This window comes from Scyliorhinus torazame, chromosome 18, assembly GCF_047496885.1.
Source record: "Scyliorhinus torazame isolate Kashiwa2021f chromosome 18, sScyTor2.1, whole genome shotgun sequence".
In the NCBI taxonomy this organism is placed as follows: Eukaryota; Metazoa; Chordata; class Chondrichthyes; order Carcharhiniformes; family Scyliorhinidae; genus Scyliorhinus; species Scyliorhinus torazame.
The window spans coordinates 134437431-134453904 of NC_092724.1; the positions used below are offsets into that span (position 1 = coordinate 134437431).

Consider the following 16474-nt stretch of genomic DNA (forward strand, 5'->3'; position numbering starts at 1 on the left):
ACGCATTCTATTCACCATGAATGTGCAATCTCTTTACACCTCCATCCCACACCAGGATGGCCTGAGAGCTCTTTGCTTCTTTCTTGAAAAGAGGCCCGGACAATTCCCATCCACCACCACTCTCCTCCGCCTGGCTGAACTTGTTCTATCTCTCAACAACTTCTTCTTTAACTCTTCCCATTTTCTCCAAATCAAAGGTGTAGCAATGGGTGTCCGCATGGGTCCGAGCTACGCTTGTGTTTTTATGGGTATGCGGAACATTCCTTGTTCCAGGCCTACCCGGGTCCCCTCCCACAACTCCTTTACCGATACATTGATGACTATTTTGGTGCCGCTTCATGCTCTCGTCTGGACCTGGAAAAATTCATCAACTTCACTTCCAGTTTCCACCCCTCCATTACTTTCACCTGGTCTATCTCAAGACACTTCCCTTCCCTTCCTTGATCTTTCTGTCTCCATTTCCGGCAATAAATTATCTACTAATATCCACTACAAGCCCTCTGACTCCCCAGCTATCTGGACTGCAGCTCTTTGCACCCTACACCCTGTAAGGACTCCATCCCTTTCTCTCAACTCCTTCGCCTCCTTCGCGTTGGTTCCAATAATGCCACTTTCCAAAATGGTGCTTCAAAAATGTGTTTCTTCTTCCTCAACCGTGATTTCCCACCTACAGTTGTTAACAGGGCCCTCAACAGTGTGCGGTCTATCTCCCGCGCCACTACCCTCGCCCCTCCCCTCCCTCCCAGAACAAGGATAGAGTCCCCCTCGTCCTCACATTTCATCCCACCAGCCACCTTTGCAAAGCATAATCCTCCACCATTTTCGCCTACTTCAGCGTGATGCCACCACCAAACACATCTTCCTTTCACTCCCTCTTTCAGCATTCCGCAGAGACCGTTCCCTCTGAGATAATCTAGTCCACTCCTCCACCATACCCAGTACTTCTCCCATCACCCTTAGCACCTTCCCATGCAATCACAGAAGGTGTAACACCTGCCCCTTTACCTCTTCCATGCTTATCATCCCAGGCCCAAAACACTCATTCCAGGTTAAGCAGCGTTTCACTTGTACCTTTTCCAATCTGGTCTATTGCATTCGCTGCTCCCAATGTGGTCCCCTATATACCGGAGAGAGCAAACGTTGTAACAGCATCTCATCTTCCGGTTAGGCACGCTACAGCCTTCCGGTCTCAACATTGAATTCAACAACTTCAGATGATTAGCTCGACCCCACCTAGACCCATTTGTTTTCATCCCATTTCATTTCAACTGTCTCTTACCATTTCTTTCTTTCTTAATATATATTTAACCCCCCCCCCCCCTCAATCTTATCTACCTTTCCTTACCCCTTCGCTTTCCCCTTCCCCTCCCCCATCTGTCACAATTTAGCCTCTGATGTTAGTTTCTCTGCTGTTTGGCCTCTCACACCTTTTGTTCTCTCTGGGGACTACCATTAGCACTGTTTTCCCTTGGTTTCTGTGGTTATTAGCACCCCATTTCCCTGGGTTTCTGTGGCTATGACTCATGTTTCATTCTCACTCCACAGCATAAATATTCCCCACATTCTCTGACTGTTAGCTTTGACAAAGAGTCATTGGACTCGAAACATTAGCACTTTTCTCTCCCTACAGATGCTGCCAGACCTGCTGAGATTTTCCAGCATTTTCTCTTTCATTTCAGATTCCAGCATCCACAGTAATTTGCTTTTATGCAATGCATACTACTGGGTCTTCTTTCCTTTATTTGCAATTACACAAGGAAAAAAAAACTTTTTACACAGTGAGTGGTTAGGATCTACAAATGCACTGCATGAGGTGGAGGAAGATTAATTGTAAGAGAATTGGATAAGTACCTGAAAGGAAAAAAGTAATAAGCTTAAGAAGCTGGGTCTAGCTGAGTTTCTCTTTCAGAGAGCTGACACACGAAGGGCCTCCCTCTTTCTGTGCTGTAACCATTCTTTTACTCAGAGTACAGAATTACACTCATGTAAATGCTGCCCCTTCGCCTCCTCCACCCCAGTTCTTAAGTCAGAATTCTTTGACCATTTATAAGTACAAGACATCTTCCCTTTCTGGTTTACATTTTTTCCCTTTCTTCTGCACAGAATGAAGAGATTATAAAGAGTTTTCTTCTTGATCTGAACAAGGTCCAGAGTAAAAGATACAGGAAGAAAAGCCTAATTTGAATAACATTTAAAAAGTAACATCTCGTGCTGAAACAACTTCACCCTGAGGGCAGCACCATGACTACAGGGATGGGGCATGGGAGTAAGGCTGCTCTTTCGGACAGTTGGTGCAGACTTGATGGAATGGCCTCCTTCTGCACTGTAGAGAATCTCTAATTAGAGAAAAGAAATATTTCACTGACCTGCCGCTTCGTGCCAATTCCTCCTTTTGTTGGTCAATTACACCCATCATATTCAGGAACTACAAAGGAGTTAGAATTGCAGCTTTAAAAGTTTGGAAATTAAATAATGTGATTGCCTTTTCTGATCAAACAATGATATTAATGCAACAATACTATTAGTACATGAAGGGTTAATCGGTGTAAAGCAAAGTGTGGGCATTTTCCTCAGTGGCCACCTGGAGAGATTACAATTAAAACAGTCACTTAAAAGGCTGGGTATATGGAAGAGCACAATAATGGTCCAAATCTATACAAACTATAGCCCTTGTAAACACAAAATTGTTTATAATTAAAATTAGCATGTAAAATCAGTAGATTTAAAAAATAACTTATGCATGCATTATCTGGACAGTTGAAAGGGCAGGGAAACGGCTCATTTTTCTACTTCGGTCGGCCTCAATTCTCTGAGACACCAAAAATCTGTCTATATCAGCCTTCAATATATTCAATGATGGCACATCCATAACTTTCTGAGGTAGAGAATTCCAAAGATTCACAGCCATTTGAGTGAAACAATTTCTCCTCATCTTGACCGTAAAATGATCGGCCCTTTAACCTGAAACTGTGCCCCCTTATTCTAGATTCCCCAGGCAAGGGAAACAGCCTCTCAGTCTCTACCCTGTTAAGTCCCTTGATAATCTTGAATGTTTCAATGAGGTCACACTTTATTCATATACCCAATTCATCATCTATTCACAGACCCAATTGTTCATCATCATAGGACAATCTTCTCACCCCATGGACCCATTTAATGGTGTACTGCGTCCAATGCAAATACATCTTTCCTTAAACATTGAGATCAAAATTGCACAACAGTATTCTGGTTGTGGTCTCACCAAAGTCCTGTACAACTGTAGCAAGACTTTATCCCTTAGACTCCAGTCCTCTTGTAATAAAGGCTAACATGCTATTTGTTTTCCTAGTTGCCTGCTGTACTTGCATTCTAACTGTGTTCCTTGTGCGATTACACCAAGTCTCATTGAACATTAATATTTGCAAGTTTTACGCCTTTTAAAATATATTCTGTTTTTTCCTTCTTACGATTGTCATGATGATGTGACGTGTGCATGTGTAATATTAATCTCAAATTTCAATTGGCTGGTAAAATATATATTGAACTTCTTTCAAAGGACTTTTAAAACAAGCAAAGACGCTGACTTAATAGCGCTGCCATAGGTCATGTAAAAGTTGGTCAGCTTCTGATCGAATGTGGATCTCAATTAGGACACGCCAAGGCAAACCTCCTTTGAAATTTCACATCTGCTGATGTGAATAACTTCAAAGGTGAACTGGGATCCCGTAACTGGCTCCCACCATTTGCATTTCTATAAAGCAACTCTTCAGGCAGAGGCAGAAAGTCTGCTGGGACAATGGCTATATAGGTATTGATATGTTTTTTTCCCTAGTTCATCACAGGGAAGAATGGTTCAGTCAGAAGTGATGACAGGGGAATTAAAGAAATTAATCACCTAGCCATAACAATAGCCAAAGTCTGTCCAGACTTGAGCTAATCAATTACCATCTGAAATCGTTATGTGGAGAGAGGTCAAGTGACCAGAATAACCATTTTGAAATATCTTTTATTACAATACCCTGGTTGCTTTGGGGGCAGTCCAGATAAGTCTAATGAAGCAGCATCATCTCTCTCTCTCTTTTCTGTTCAAGATCAGAACCTCATGTACAATAACATTGACTTTTGAAAAAGATGTATTAGTTGAAAAGAGACGGTCTGTAGAAATTATCTCATTGGCCTCAATTCCACTGGAATTTCAAGGTCACTGTGGAAAAAAATCTGCCTCAACCACGAACAACAACAAAGGACTCAAATAGTGAACTTTTTCTTTTACCTTTTATCTTAATTTGGCCAAAAAGTAACCTCTTTTCCTGTACAACTAGCAATTTTGCATGCTTGTGAGTGTGTGACTATTGCAAAGGTTGGGATGTGTTTATCCTTTTAAACATCTTTATTATTTCACCTGGGTGGATTTCCAGCACAATATAAACTAACCCCATTATGTTTAAATTCAAGAAAGCCTGTCAGACTCAGTTATTTGCAATTAGTATGTGAATTGTTTGCAATTAGTATGTGAATTGTTAAGTACAGACACTGAATTAATACCTTCATCCTTATAAATCACGAAACACCCCGTTATGATCAATTGAGGCATGGGGAAAAAAAGGTCGAGTCCTCCCTCACATGTCCTCACCGGTCATAACAACGATCAAAGTGAATAACCTCACATTTCCCCACGTTATAATCCAATTGCTACCTTGTTACTCACTCACTTACCCTGTCTATATCTCTTTGCGGCTAGTGTCCTCCTCACAGCTTGTATTTCCACAGCTTTGTATGGACTGCAAACTTAGATACAGTAGTCTCTATCTCTTTATCAAAGTCATAATCTAGAAGTCCCAGCACTGATCCTTGTGGCACTCCACTAGTTACTGCCTGCAAACTTCTAAAAACAATAAGTTTAGAGTACCCAATTATCTTTTTTCCAATTATGGGTTAATTTAGTGTGGCCAATCCACCTACCCTTCACATCTTTGCGTTGTGGGGGTGAGACCCATGCACACACGGAGAGAACTTGCAAACTCCACATGGACAGTGACCCAGGGCTGGGATCGAACCCGGGTCCTCGGTGCCATGAGGCAGCAGTGCCCTACTGCTGCCTGCAAATTTGAAAGTGACTCATTTATCTCTAATCTCTGCTTCTTGTCTGTTAACCTATCCTCTATCCATGCTGAAAACAAAAGAATGCCAAATTTAAAACAATGACAATAATTTAATCCACAGGAGAAAAAGTCTTTCCACCCCTGCTGAGTACAAGGCAAAATGATTTGACAACATGTGTCTCTTTTCATCAATATAGTACATTTACAAGTTTTCCTTTATCCACCCTACCAGTTACAGCTTCGAAACACTAACAAATTTGTCAAACGGGATTTCCCTTTTGTAAAACAATACTGATTTGTTCTACATACACAAGGGTTTTGCAAGTGCACTGTTAAGACTTCCTTTAAACTAAATAGTGTGTGTGTGTGTGTGTGTGTGTGTGTGTGTGTGTGTGGGGGGGTATATGGAAAATTGGAATATCAAAGTTAAAGGAGAAGGTAGGAGTGCAGGTAAGTGATGAGGCAGATGACACAAAAAAAATAAAAGGGACAGAACGTGTGAACGCCATATTGCACCAAGGAATCATACAAGAATAGGGAAACTGATAATAGAACAAACTTAAAGGCTTTGTGTCTGAATACATGAAGCATTTGGAATCAGTGAGTTAATAGCGCAAATAGAGACAAAGTGTATGATTTGGTGGCGATTACTAAGACATGGTTACAAGGAGACCAGGTTTGGGAGCTGAATATCCACTGTTACTCGGTATTTTGGAAGGATAGATGGAAAAGGAGGTGGTGTAACTTTGCTAATAAAGGAAGGCATCAGTGCTGTAGTACGAAATCGGGCAGGATTCTCCGATTTGGAGACTATGTTTTCCCACCGGAGCTGAATCGCCTCTGGTTTGTGCTCACACTGGGAGCGGCGCCTAGAGGTGATTCACTGTCCCTTGCCATGCACATTTATGCATGGTGGAGTTCGCAAGTGATTCCGAGGCAAATCCGTCTATCAGGCCACCCGCTCAAAATGGTGAAACTAACTGCAATGTTTATAAACATCTAAGTATGATTGATAGCTCATGAAAACATCAAAAGCAGTTAAGTGCTTTCTGCTGAGAAAAAGAGGGAGTGAAAGCACTTAACTCCTAGATGTTTATAAACATTACCTTCAGGTTCAAAGCCGGGTACTTGAGAAGCTATCTACATCTGCCTTGAAGATATTCAGTGATTCCGCTTCCACCACCTTCTGAAGCAGAGTTCCTAAGTTGCACATCCCTCAGAGAAGCAATGTCTCCTCTTCTCCGTCCTAGAAGGGTGACCCCTAATTTTAAAACAGTACCCCCTAGTTTTGGACTCAGAAGAGAAAACATAGAGGGATAATTAAGTAGTAAACAATTTAGAGAAGGTACATTGGAGCGCAATTATGAAATAAATCTTTGTAGTAGGTCAAAGAAAAGGCCCAGCCTAATAATAGGAATATTTAAGAAGTTATTCTGAATATTTCTAAAGAATTGGAATGCATTTCTGGATATGGCTGTGATGCAAAAATCAAGTGTAAGAAACATTTATACAAAAGCATAATACTCTGGATGCTGGAAACCAAATATAAACAGAAACATGCTAGAACTCAGCAGGTTTGGCAACATCTGTGGAGAGAGAAACAGAGTTAACGTATGACCCTTAAGTCATATATGGTTCAGCCAAGATAGTTGAAGACGAATAAGACCATTTAATTTTGTGATCTCTATGGCCATTACATAACCTGAGCACTATCAGGTACTTACAAAATAAAATCATACAGCAATGCAATTTATGAGATTGTGGTGTCTATAAATACAGAACCATGGGATCCATCAATTCAATTATTGGCTATCTAAAAGATTGATGCCTCTTTTCAATGGAAATATGATTTTAAATTATCCAATGACAGAAATTTCCAATTCTTCATGAGTGCCATCACAAAATTAGAATGTAAGTTTCTAAACTTTGCTGCAGCTGTACAAACAAACTCATTGTTCTTTCTGAACTGTTACCATTGAGTGTTGGAGGTACTCATAATTGGCCCATCAGAAAAACCAGAGTTAGTTTTACATGCTAACTCTCTAGCCTTCAATTTCTCAATTGTCTATTAAGAAGAATAGGCGGTACCTGGTACTTGAAAATCCAGATCCCAGAAACAGAATTCTGTACTAATCAAGTTCCAACCGTTGTATTTGATTGTTATATTGTAAAATATGTATTCTCAAAAGCTACGAATGTTCACAATTTTGAGTTCTCAAAAAACGAAACATTTTAACAACTTGCAACAGGATTTTTACAGCAAAATTAAATGTAAAATAATCTTTAGTTTCATATCTAGTTAATTTGGGAATCGCCAAAGGGATTAAATTATAAACAGTAAAAGTTAGAATTAAGTTAAACTTAATTCAGATAGCCACCAAGCCTTGGGTACTGGTGTTAATTTATGCATCAATTGCCTTCAATTGTGCAAAACCAAGCTTCATGTAAAATCGCTTTTAAAATCTCAAAGAAAAAATGCTGTGCAGTCTTTCTTCTGCCAATTAGCTATACACGACATATACAACAAAGAGTCACGTCCTCACAATCCCAGCAGGATTCAGTCACACCCAGACACAATGACATGTTAATAATGAAGGATTTTAGTAAAAGGGAACCTGAAACAGTTATAATTATATTCATTATTCACATACACCGACAAAATAATCAGTATGCCCTTGACACCATGCAATTACAGTCACACATGCACTTGTATTCACCAGGATGTAATGCCCATCAAACCAAATCTATCACAAGCTCCACTCCAATCAATAAACTTAACACATGCTTTAAAATCGCCCAATCGAGTGGAGGCTTCTAATTTAAGATACCCTTTCAGCAAATAAATTGGCACGGATTGAAAGAAGGTTTTAATTTGCAACAATTCAGGTTTATGCATATTAATTCAACATAGAGATTTTAAACTAAATATTCGGACCAGTGGAAGGTTCAAATTAAAACACAAAAGATACATTTCCAAAAATAATAGACAGACACCACAGAAGGCTATTCAGCCCGTTGTGTTTGTGCCTGTGATTTGAAAGCACTTTCCCTGTAACCCCGTTGATTTCTGCTTTACAAATATGCATTCAATATTCTTTTGGCAATTACTATTGCCAGTTTTGCTGCCCTTTCAGGCAATCCATTCCAGAGCATCTGAACACCCTACATAAAAGTAAATATCCTGGAATTTTCTGCCAATTATCTAAAATTGGTGTCTTCTGGTGAACAGCCCTCCTGCCAGTGGAAACAGTTTCGTCATAGCTATCAAAACTCTTTGTAATTTTGAACACTGTTATTAGATAGACATAGCTTTTGTTCATTTCTACCTCCTCCACAGCAGGGAATTTTTTAAAAGATAGGAGAGTTCATTTTTAAGCAGAGTGTAATTATTCATATTACACATGGTAGTTACCATGCTCAGATTGCATTAATTAATTTGTACATTCCCATGAACAAGTCCTTGCTCCTTGAGACTAAATGTAACATTAAATTCATTCATAGAACATATGAACAGAATGAGGCCATTCGGCCCATCGAGTCTGCACCGGCCCTTATCAAGAGCATCCCATTTAAGACTACACCTCCACACTATCCCCATAACCCAGTAACCCCACCCAACCTTTTTGAACACTAGGGGCAACCTGGAGGTCTATAAAATAATGAGGAGCTTATAGATAGTCGACATCTTTTCCCAAAGACCTCCAGAAAGGCAATCTGAGCTCCCCCTCCCAACAACCAAGACCACTCAAAAGAAGAAAGGATTAGGCCCCCAAAAGCCAAATTAGATCCCTATCTGAATGTCCATGTGACTAAGGCTCACCATCCAATACCACCACAGCCAGCCCTCACAGGCACTAACACTAAGAGAGAAGTAGAAGCACTGCCCCAAATCTCCCAGTCAGAAGAAGAGTGAAAAAGAACAGGAACTATAAGAACTAATCCCTTGGATCCACAAACTGCCTCCCAAGATATTACTACTAGATGAGAACCGACCAACCAACCACCAAGTGAGCTCCTTCCAACTCCCAAACAAATAATGATAATTACTGAACACAGCCTTTTGATCCATGCCCAACCTTCACCTCCTGGGAGGGACCACCCCAGTAGACACACCATCTACCACTAGATGAAGGATATTCAGACCGGCCTCACTCACAAGAGCTCTCACGGCAGTTAAGACAGTCAAAGAGTCACATCAGGAGAAACTACCAATTCCCCTCAAAGGGGAGTCCAACAAACCCCAATCCTCAACAGGATAATACACTGTCCACCTGGGCCTGAGGAAGAAAATGTGGCAGCCCAAAATAAAATACCTATGACTATGGGGGATCTTCCTCAAAAATAGTGAGGACAAATCTAACCTTACCACCCACATCCACCACCCCTCTCCCCGCTCCAGCTCTGCATTGAAGGCTGTGTCTTGGTTGAGGAGGTCCTTGAAGTGCCCTCTCCAGCAGGTGTTGTCTCTCTGCCTTTGATGAACACCTCAGCATTTTTTCTTCTCAGTGGGGTGGATCCCTGGGTACTCAGACTGCAGATGGTTTTAAGTGCGTTGAAGAAGCCATGCACATCATGGTTGTCGGCGAGTTGCTGAGTCTCCTGCGCTCTTTCCATCCACTGTTGGCTCCTTAGGTCTGTGGTATTATAGGTATTACGGTACCTGATAGGCTAAAGCACCATTGGTGGAAACTGTATGCTTTCTATTGGTTAAGATGTACGAGAGCGCCGCCCTGCTAGGCGGGGTATAAGAACCCGTGCCGTCCCAGCAGCCTTCATTCTGTACCTGAGCTGCTGGGGGAAACATCTAGCTTATTAAAGCCTTCAGTTGGACTACAACCTCGCTTTAGTGGTCATTGATCGTGCATCAAGGTTGTGAGTTCTTTGTTGCACCTCAACCTTCAGTTGCCTATAGGCTTGTTTCCTCTGGAACTGCAGTTTAGGACTGCCTTGCGTTTGTGGTCAAGGAGTGTCTCCTCGCAGATGTTGACTATGGTGGCTTTTAAGGCGGACCAGGCGCTGTGCGCATTCCATGGCTTTGACTGGTTGGTGATCGGCAGGTTAGCTATGAGGCGCCGACTGAGTAGCTCTTTCTTCTCAGGGTCTTTGAGACCAGTGCCAATGAATCTCCTGTGGCAGAGTTTTTTCTGCTTCGGCTGGTTTGGGGCCAGGGCGATGGAGATGATAGAGCGGATTAGTCGGTAGTCAGTCCAGCAGTTGTCGGCTCTGGTCGGGGCTTGCGTGGTGCGGACGTCTTTGTGGTCCCTTGCTTGGATGATGATATAGTTTATTAGAATCACAGAAACTACAGTGCCGAAGAGGCCCTTCGACCCATCGGATCTGCACCGACATATGAAAAATCCCTGACCCACCTACCTATCTAATCCCATTTGCCACCACTTGGTCCATAGCCTTGTATGTTATGACGTGCCAAGTGCTCATCCAAGTACTTTTTAAAGGATATGAGGCAACCCGCCTCTGCCAACCTCCCAGGTAGTGCTTGGAGCTGGGGTATTGTCATAAGGTCTTCTGCTTGTCCCTCTGGCGGAACAGGGTGTTTGTGACGATCAGGGCACAAACATTTTGTCAGGACTCCGACTCGGTTTGTGTTTGTTTTCCCCACGCCTTCCCTGCCTAGCACGTCTTTTCTTTTTAAAAAAAATATGTTTATTAAGAATTTTTAAACAAAATTTTCAACCATACAAACAAACCCCCCCCCCCCCCCCACCGGGTTGCTGCTGCTGCTGTCTGAACTTCATCTAACGCTCCGCGAGATAGTCTAGGAACGGTTGCCACCGCCTGTAGAACCCCTGCGCAGACCCTCTCAAGGCAAACTTTATCCTCTCCAACTTGATAAACCCTGCCATATCATTTATCCAGGCTTCCACACTGGGGGGCTTCGCCTCTTTCCACATTAACAAGATCCTTTGCCGGGCTACCAGGGACGCAAAGGCCAGAATGCCGGCCTCTTTCGCCTCCTGCACTCCCGGCTCGTCCGCTACTCCAAATAATGCTAGCCCCCAACTTGGCTTGACCTGGACTTTCACCACCTTAGATACTGTTCCCGCAACTCCCCTCCAAAATCCATCCAGTGCCGGGCACGACCAAAACATATGGGCATGGTTCGCCGGGCTTCCTAAGCGCCTCCCACATCTGTCCTCCACCCCAAAGAACCTACTCAGCCTCGCCCCCGTCATATGCGCTCTGTGAACAACCTTAAATTGTATCAGGCTAAGCCTGGCACATGAGGAAGAAGAATTTACCCTACTTAGGGCATCAGCCCACAGACCCTCCTCAATCTCCTACCCCAGCTCCTCTTCCCATTTACCCTTCAGCTCCTCTACCGAAGCCTCCCCTCTTCTTCCATCTCCTGGTATATCGCCGACACCTTGCCCTCTCCGACCCATACGCCCAAAATCACCCTGTCTTGAATCCCCTGTGCCGGGAGCAGCGGGAATTCCCTCACCTGCCGCCTCACAAATGCCCTCACTTGCATGTACCTGAAAGCGTTTCCCGGGGGTAGTCCAAACTTCTCCTCCAGCGCCCCTAAGCTCGCAAACGTCCCATCGATGAACAGGTCCCCCATTCTTCTAATCCCTGCCCGATGCCAGCTCTTGAATGCCTCATTCACTTTCACCGCACTCCGCACCGTAGTTCCCCTGCCATCCTTGACTCCACCTATTTCTCTCTCTGTCATCCTCTTACGGAGCTGCTGTGCCAGCATCCAGCTCGCCTTCTCCCCATATTCATACATCGCCCACTGTGCCTTCCTCCACTGTGCCTCTGCCTTCCCTGTGGTCAACAGGTCGAACTCCGTCTGGAGACTTCGTCTCTCCCTGAGTAGTCCCTCATCAGGGGCCTCTGCATATCTCCTGTCTACTCTTAAAATCTCCCCCACTAACCTCTCCCTTTCCCTGCCCTCTCTCTTCTCCCTATGAGCCCTGATGGAGATTAACTCTCCCCTGACCACTGCCTTCAGCGCCTCCCATACTACTCCTACCTGCACCTCCCCATTGTCATTGGCCTCCAGATACCTTTCGATGCACCCCTGCACCCTCCCGCACCCTCCAGTCCCCCAGACGGGGAACCCCCGCCCCGACCACCTCTTCCATTTTCTGTTCCCCCTCGGCCAATGCAGCAGCAACCCTATTATCTCCTCCCCCCCCTCCGCGCTAGATCCGAATCTAGCTCTTTTGCTCCCCCCATAATACTTCCGTAAGTCAGCTGACTCCTGCTGACCCCGGCTTCCCCCGCCTTCCCGTTGATCCCCCCCCCTCGTGGGAATCCCTCCTCCTCCTTACGCTCATCCATCCCCCCCTCCCTAATGCGGGAAAAAGCCCGTGCTTTCTTGAGCCAGCCCCGCCCCCTGTGGCGCAGCTCCTGTTGCGGCCTTATCCCAATTCCCCCATCCCAGAGTCTCACCTCCCTCCAGCACCGACGCCCACATTCCCCACTGTCCCATCAAAAAAACTCTTGCCCCATCCCCATCCATCATCCCACCTGTGAAACATTCTTTACCCATATTTACAACCCTGTATACAGTCAACATCTCCCCCACAACCACAGTCCCTCAGTTCGAGTCCAATTTTTCCGTTTGGATAAAGGTCCAAGCCTCTTCTGGCGTTTCGAAATAGTGGTGTCGGTCCTGATACGTGACCCACAGTCGCGCTGGCTGCAGCATTCCGAATCTTACCCTTTTTTTATGCAGCACCGCCTTGGCCTGGTTGAAGCCAGCTATCCTCTTTGCTACCTCCGCGCTCCAGTCCTGGTAGACTTGGATCACCGCATTCTCCCACCTACTGCTCCGCTCCATCTTGGCCCATCTCAGGACCCTCTCTCTGTCCGCGAAGCGATGGAACCTCGCCACTATCGCCCTTGGCGGCTCGCCAGCCTTGGGTCTCCTCGCCAGGAGCCGGTGAGCCCCTTCTAGCTCCAGGGGGCTCGGAGAGACCATCAGCGAATGGAGCATCGTGCTCACATACGCCCTGGCATCAGCCCCCTCCACTCCTTCGGGGAGACCCAGAATCCGGAGATTCTTCCTCCTCGACTGTTCTCCAGGACCTCGAATCTCTCGGCCCACCTCTTGTGCACCGCCTCGTGCGCCTCCATCTTTACCGCAAGGCCCAGGATCTCTTCCTCGTTGGTCTTATCTCTCACCTCACGGAGCTCCACCGCCTGGGCCTTCTGGGTCTCCTTCAGCCCCTCGATCGCCAACAGCATTGGGGCCAGCACTTTCTTTTTAAGCTCCTCCACACAGCGCCTGAGGAACTCCTGCTGGTCCAGCCCCCATGCTGCTCGATCGCCGTCCTCTGCCATCTTGTTTTTTCCCCCTTGTTTCTGCCGCTGCTCCAAAGCCTCTTTTTCCGCCGCTAATCACCGCCATACGATGGAAGGGGGACCTTACTTCACCTTCCCACACGGGATTCGATCAAAACATTTCCGTTGGGGCTCCTCCGTAGAGCCCAAAAGTCCGTTATAGCGGGAGCTGCCGAAACGTGCAGCGAGGAAGTCCTAGCACGTCTTTTCAAAGGTTTACGTCCCTCCCGACTTTAGCATTGACGTCACTGAGGAGAATCAGCTTGTCTTCCTTTGAGATGTGGGACAGCGACTGGTCGAGGCTGGAGTGGAATGTGTCTTTTGTCCGTTCATTGCATCTTGTGTTGGGGTGTAGGCGCTGTCGGCTGTGATGTGTTGTTTCTGGGGCAGGGTGAGCCTTAGGGTCATCAGGTGTTGATCACCTCAAAGGGGGTATCATTAAGATGCTTGACCCAATTTGTTTTTAAAAAAAAAACAGCGAAGCCGACAACATAGAGACTAGTTTACATAGAACATATATTGCAGAAGGAGGCCATTCGGCCCATCGATTCCGCACCAACCCACTTAAGCCCTCATTTCCACCCTATCCCCGTAACCCAAGAACTCCTGCTAATCTTTTTTGGTCACTAAGGGCAATTTATCATGGCCAATTGACCTAACCCACGTCTTTGGACTGTGGGAGGAAACCGGAGCACCCGGAGGAAACCCACACAGACACAGGGGGAACGTGCAGACTCCGCACTGACAGTGACCAAGCAGGGAATCAAACCTGGTACCCTGGCGCTGTGAAGCTGCAGTGCTAATCATTTGTGCTACCGTGCCGCCCACTACATTATTCTTCTGGTTTGCCTTTCCAGAAGGTGTATCCGCCATCATGTTTTTTAAGCTGGCCTTCTCCTGCCAGTTGTGTCTCACTCAAGGCCGTGATGCCAATGATGTGGCGCTGGAGTTCCCAAGTTATGAAGGCAGTGTGACATTCAGGTATGTTGCTGTTGGGGTTGTCCATAAGGGTCCTGATATTTCAGGCCCCAAAGTTAATTTGGGTGGGTGAGGTGGGGTGGAAGATGTTGGTGCATGGATTATTTTAACGCAGGGTGATTGTTGCACACCAACCACACAGTCCCAGCGTGGCGAGATCTTGGCCCAGTGGCAGGGAAATCCGAGATGACTGGGACCAGGTTTTGCAATAGGACGGGGACGAACAAACACTCACCATCCACTGATCATCTGCCTTGCCTATCCATGACATCATTTTTAAAGGCTGATGCCATTTTCCTCTCTCTTGTGCCTTGCTGTCTCGCCCACACTAGCGCTGCTCCTCTCGTCCTGCTGCTGTTCCTCTCGTCCATGCTTGCAATGCTCCTCTCATCCCATAGCTGCTCCTCTCGCCCCTGCATGCACTGCTCCTCTCACCCCATTGCTGTTCCTCTCGCCCCTGCATGCACTGCTCCTCTCGCCCATGCTTGCACTGCTGCTCTCACCCCATTGCTGCTCCTCTCGCCCCTGCATGCACTGCTCCTCTCACCCCATTGCTGCTCCTCTCGCCCCTGTTTGCACTTCTCCTCTTACCCCAGACCAGGTAAGGACATTAGTGAACCAAATAGGTTTTTAAGACAATCATTAGACATTTAGGGCGCGATTCTCTGGAAACATTTTGAAGTGTGGTAGTGAGGGGCAACTGCCGCAAGCTTCCCGGAGCTTGGCCCAGTGAGGCCGGCAACGCTATTCGACGTTAATTGGTCCACTTAACATGGCCCCATGGGCTTTTCACCGCAAACTGAAAGCTCGCTAGCCGATTCGCCAGAACCGTGCTCGGCAGCTCCCCCCCCCAACTCTCTATGCGACCCCAACCCACCCTCCACACCCCCTCTTCCTGTCAGCAAAGATGGCTACTCACCTCCTCAGCTCCCCACAGACGCCCTTCCACCAACTTCACTTTTTTGAAAAGGAGTACTAGCGTCACAAGCGTGACCACTTGCTGGGGATGCCGATGAATGTTGGGAGGCCGTTGGATATGGGGTGGCTCCCGTTAATTGTATGGAAGTAGGGCTTAAATGGTGATAATTAGTTGCTTGCCAATTATCGCGATTTTGCCTTGGGGAGCGTGCCGGTTGCATCGCAAACTTTTGCCGCATGCCGAGGTTCTCGTTTCCGGCCTCTCTCGCTATTCACCGGCATCGTATTGCCTGAGCGAGAGCGCAAGGTGGCCGGAAAACCGTGCCCTTAATTTCATCTGCTATGGTGGGATTCGAACCCGGGTCCCCAGAGCATTATCCTGGGTCTTCTGGATTAGTTGTCCAGTGAGGGGCGCGCCATTCCTCCACCTTTGCATTTCTTTTTAACTGACTCGGTTTCATAAATTCTCTTATCATCTGTAGGAGTTTAATTAGGAACCTGATTTCAGCAGCACTTTAAAATGAGAAGTACCAAAATAATTTCAGGTGCTCATCTATTCTTGGTTTTAGTAACCATGGAAACACAACAATTCTGATGTGTTGTAAACCATCACTTTCAGCACAATTACTGAGATATTAATGGATACATTTGTGTAGTATTTTAGGATATCACACGACCATTTTCATTTTGCCCAATTGTCTGCAATTCAGTTATTTCTACATAATTCGTGGGGTGTTTTTACTCAGCAAAATGCAGTAGATTACAGAAAGGTGGCATCAAAATTTATTTAGCTGCACATTCCAGCCTGGGATTTTCCTCAATCATTTAAAAACATATTTATTTTTAAACCTATTTTATAATTGCAGGTATGCATAAAGATATTCAAAACTAAATTTTAGGGAGATCTGTTGTATCTCGAATCATACAAAAATGTCTTAAATAGCTATTGATATATTTGCCAACCATTTTAAATTTTCTTCAGGAAACAGGCAGAGTGGAATTTAGATGCATTACCAGATGATATCCTTGAAGTTTTGTACTCGGGTGGGAGGCAGGGAACTTTGCAAGTATATTCTAATCGCAAAACAATTGTCAACTCAAATCTATTTTCACATTTTACTGTAAATCTTCATCTGTTAAGCTTCAAACTGTCGACATTTGGGAATGGACTGATTTAACAAGGA

General features: G+C 45.3%; 1 protein-coding gene across 4 annotated transcripts in view; it reads right to left on the reverse strand.

Annotated features, from left to right (window-relative positions):
• Positions 1–16474, reverse strand: part of lrrc45 (leucine rich repeat containing 45) — a 129779-nt gene that overhangs the window by 82079 nt on the left and 31226 nt on the right. For all 4 annotated transcript variants that reach the window (XM_072483427.1, XM_072483425.1, XM_072483428.1 and 1 more), the window contains one exon: positions 2367–2425. In XM_072483427.1, the coding sequence (XP_072339528.1) occupies positions 2367–2425 (59 nt within the window). The remainder of the gene's footprint in view (positions 1–2366; positions 2426–16474) is intronic.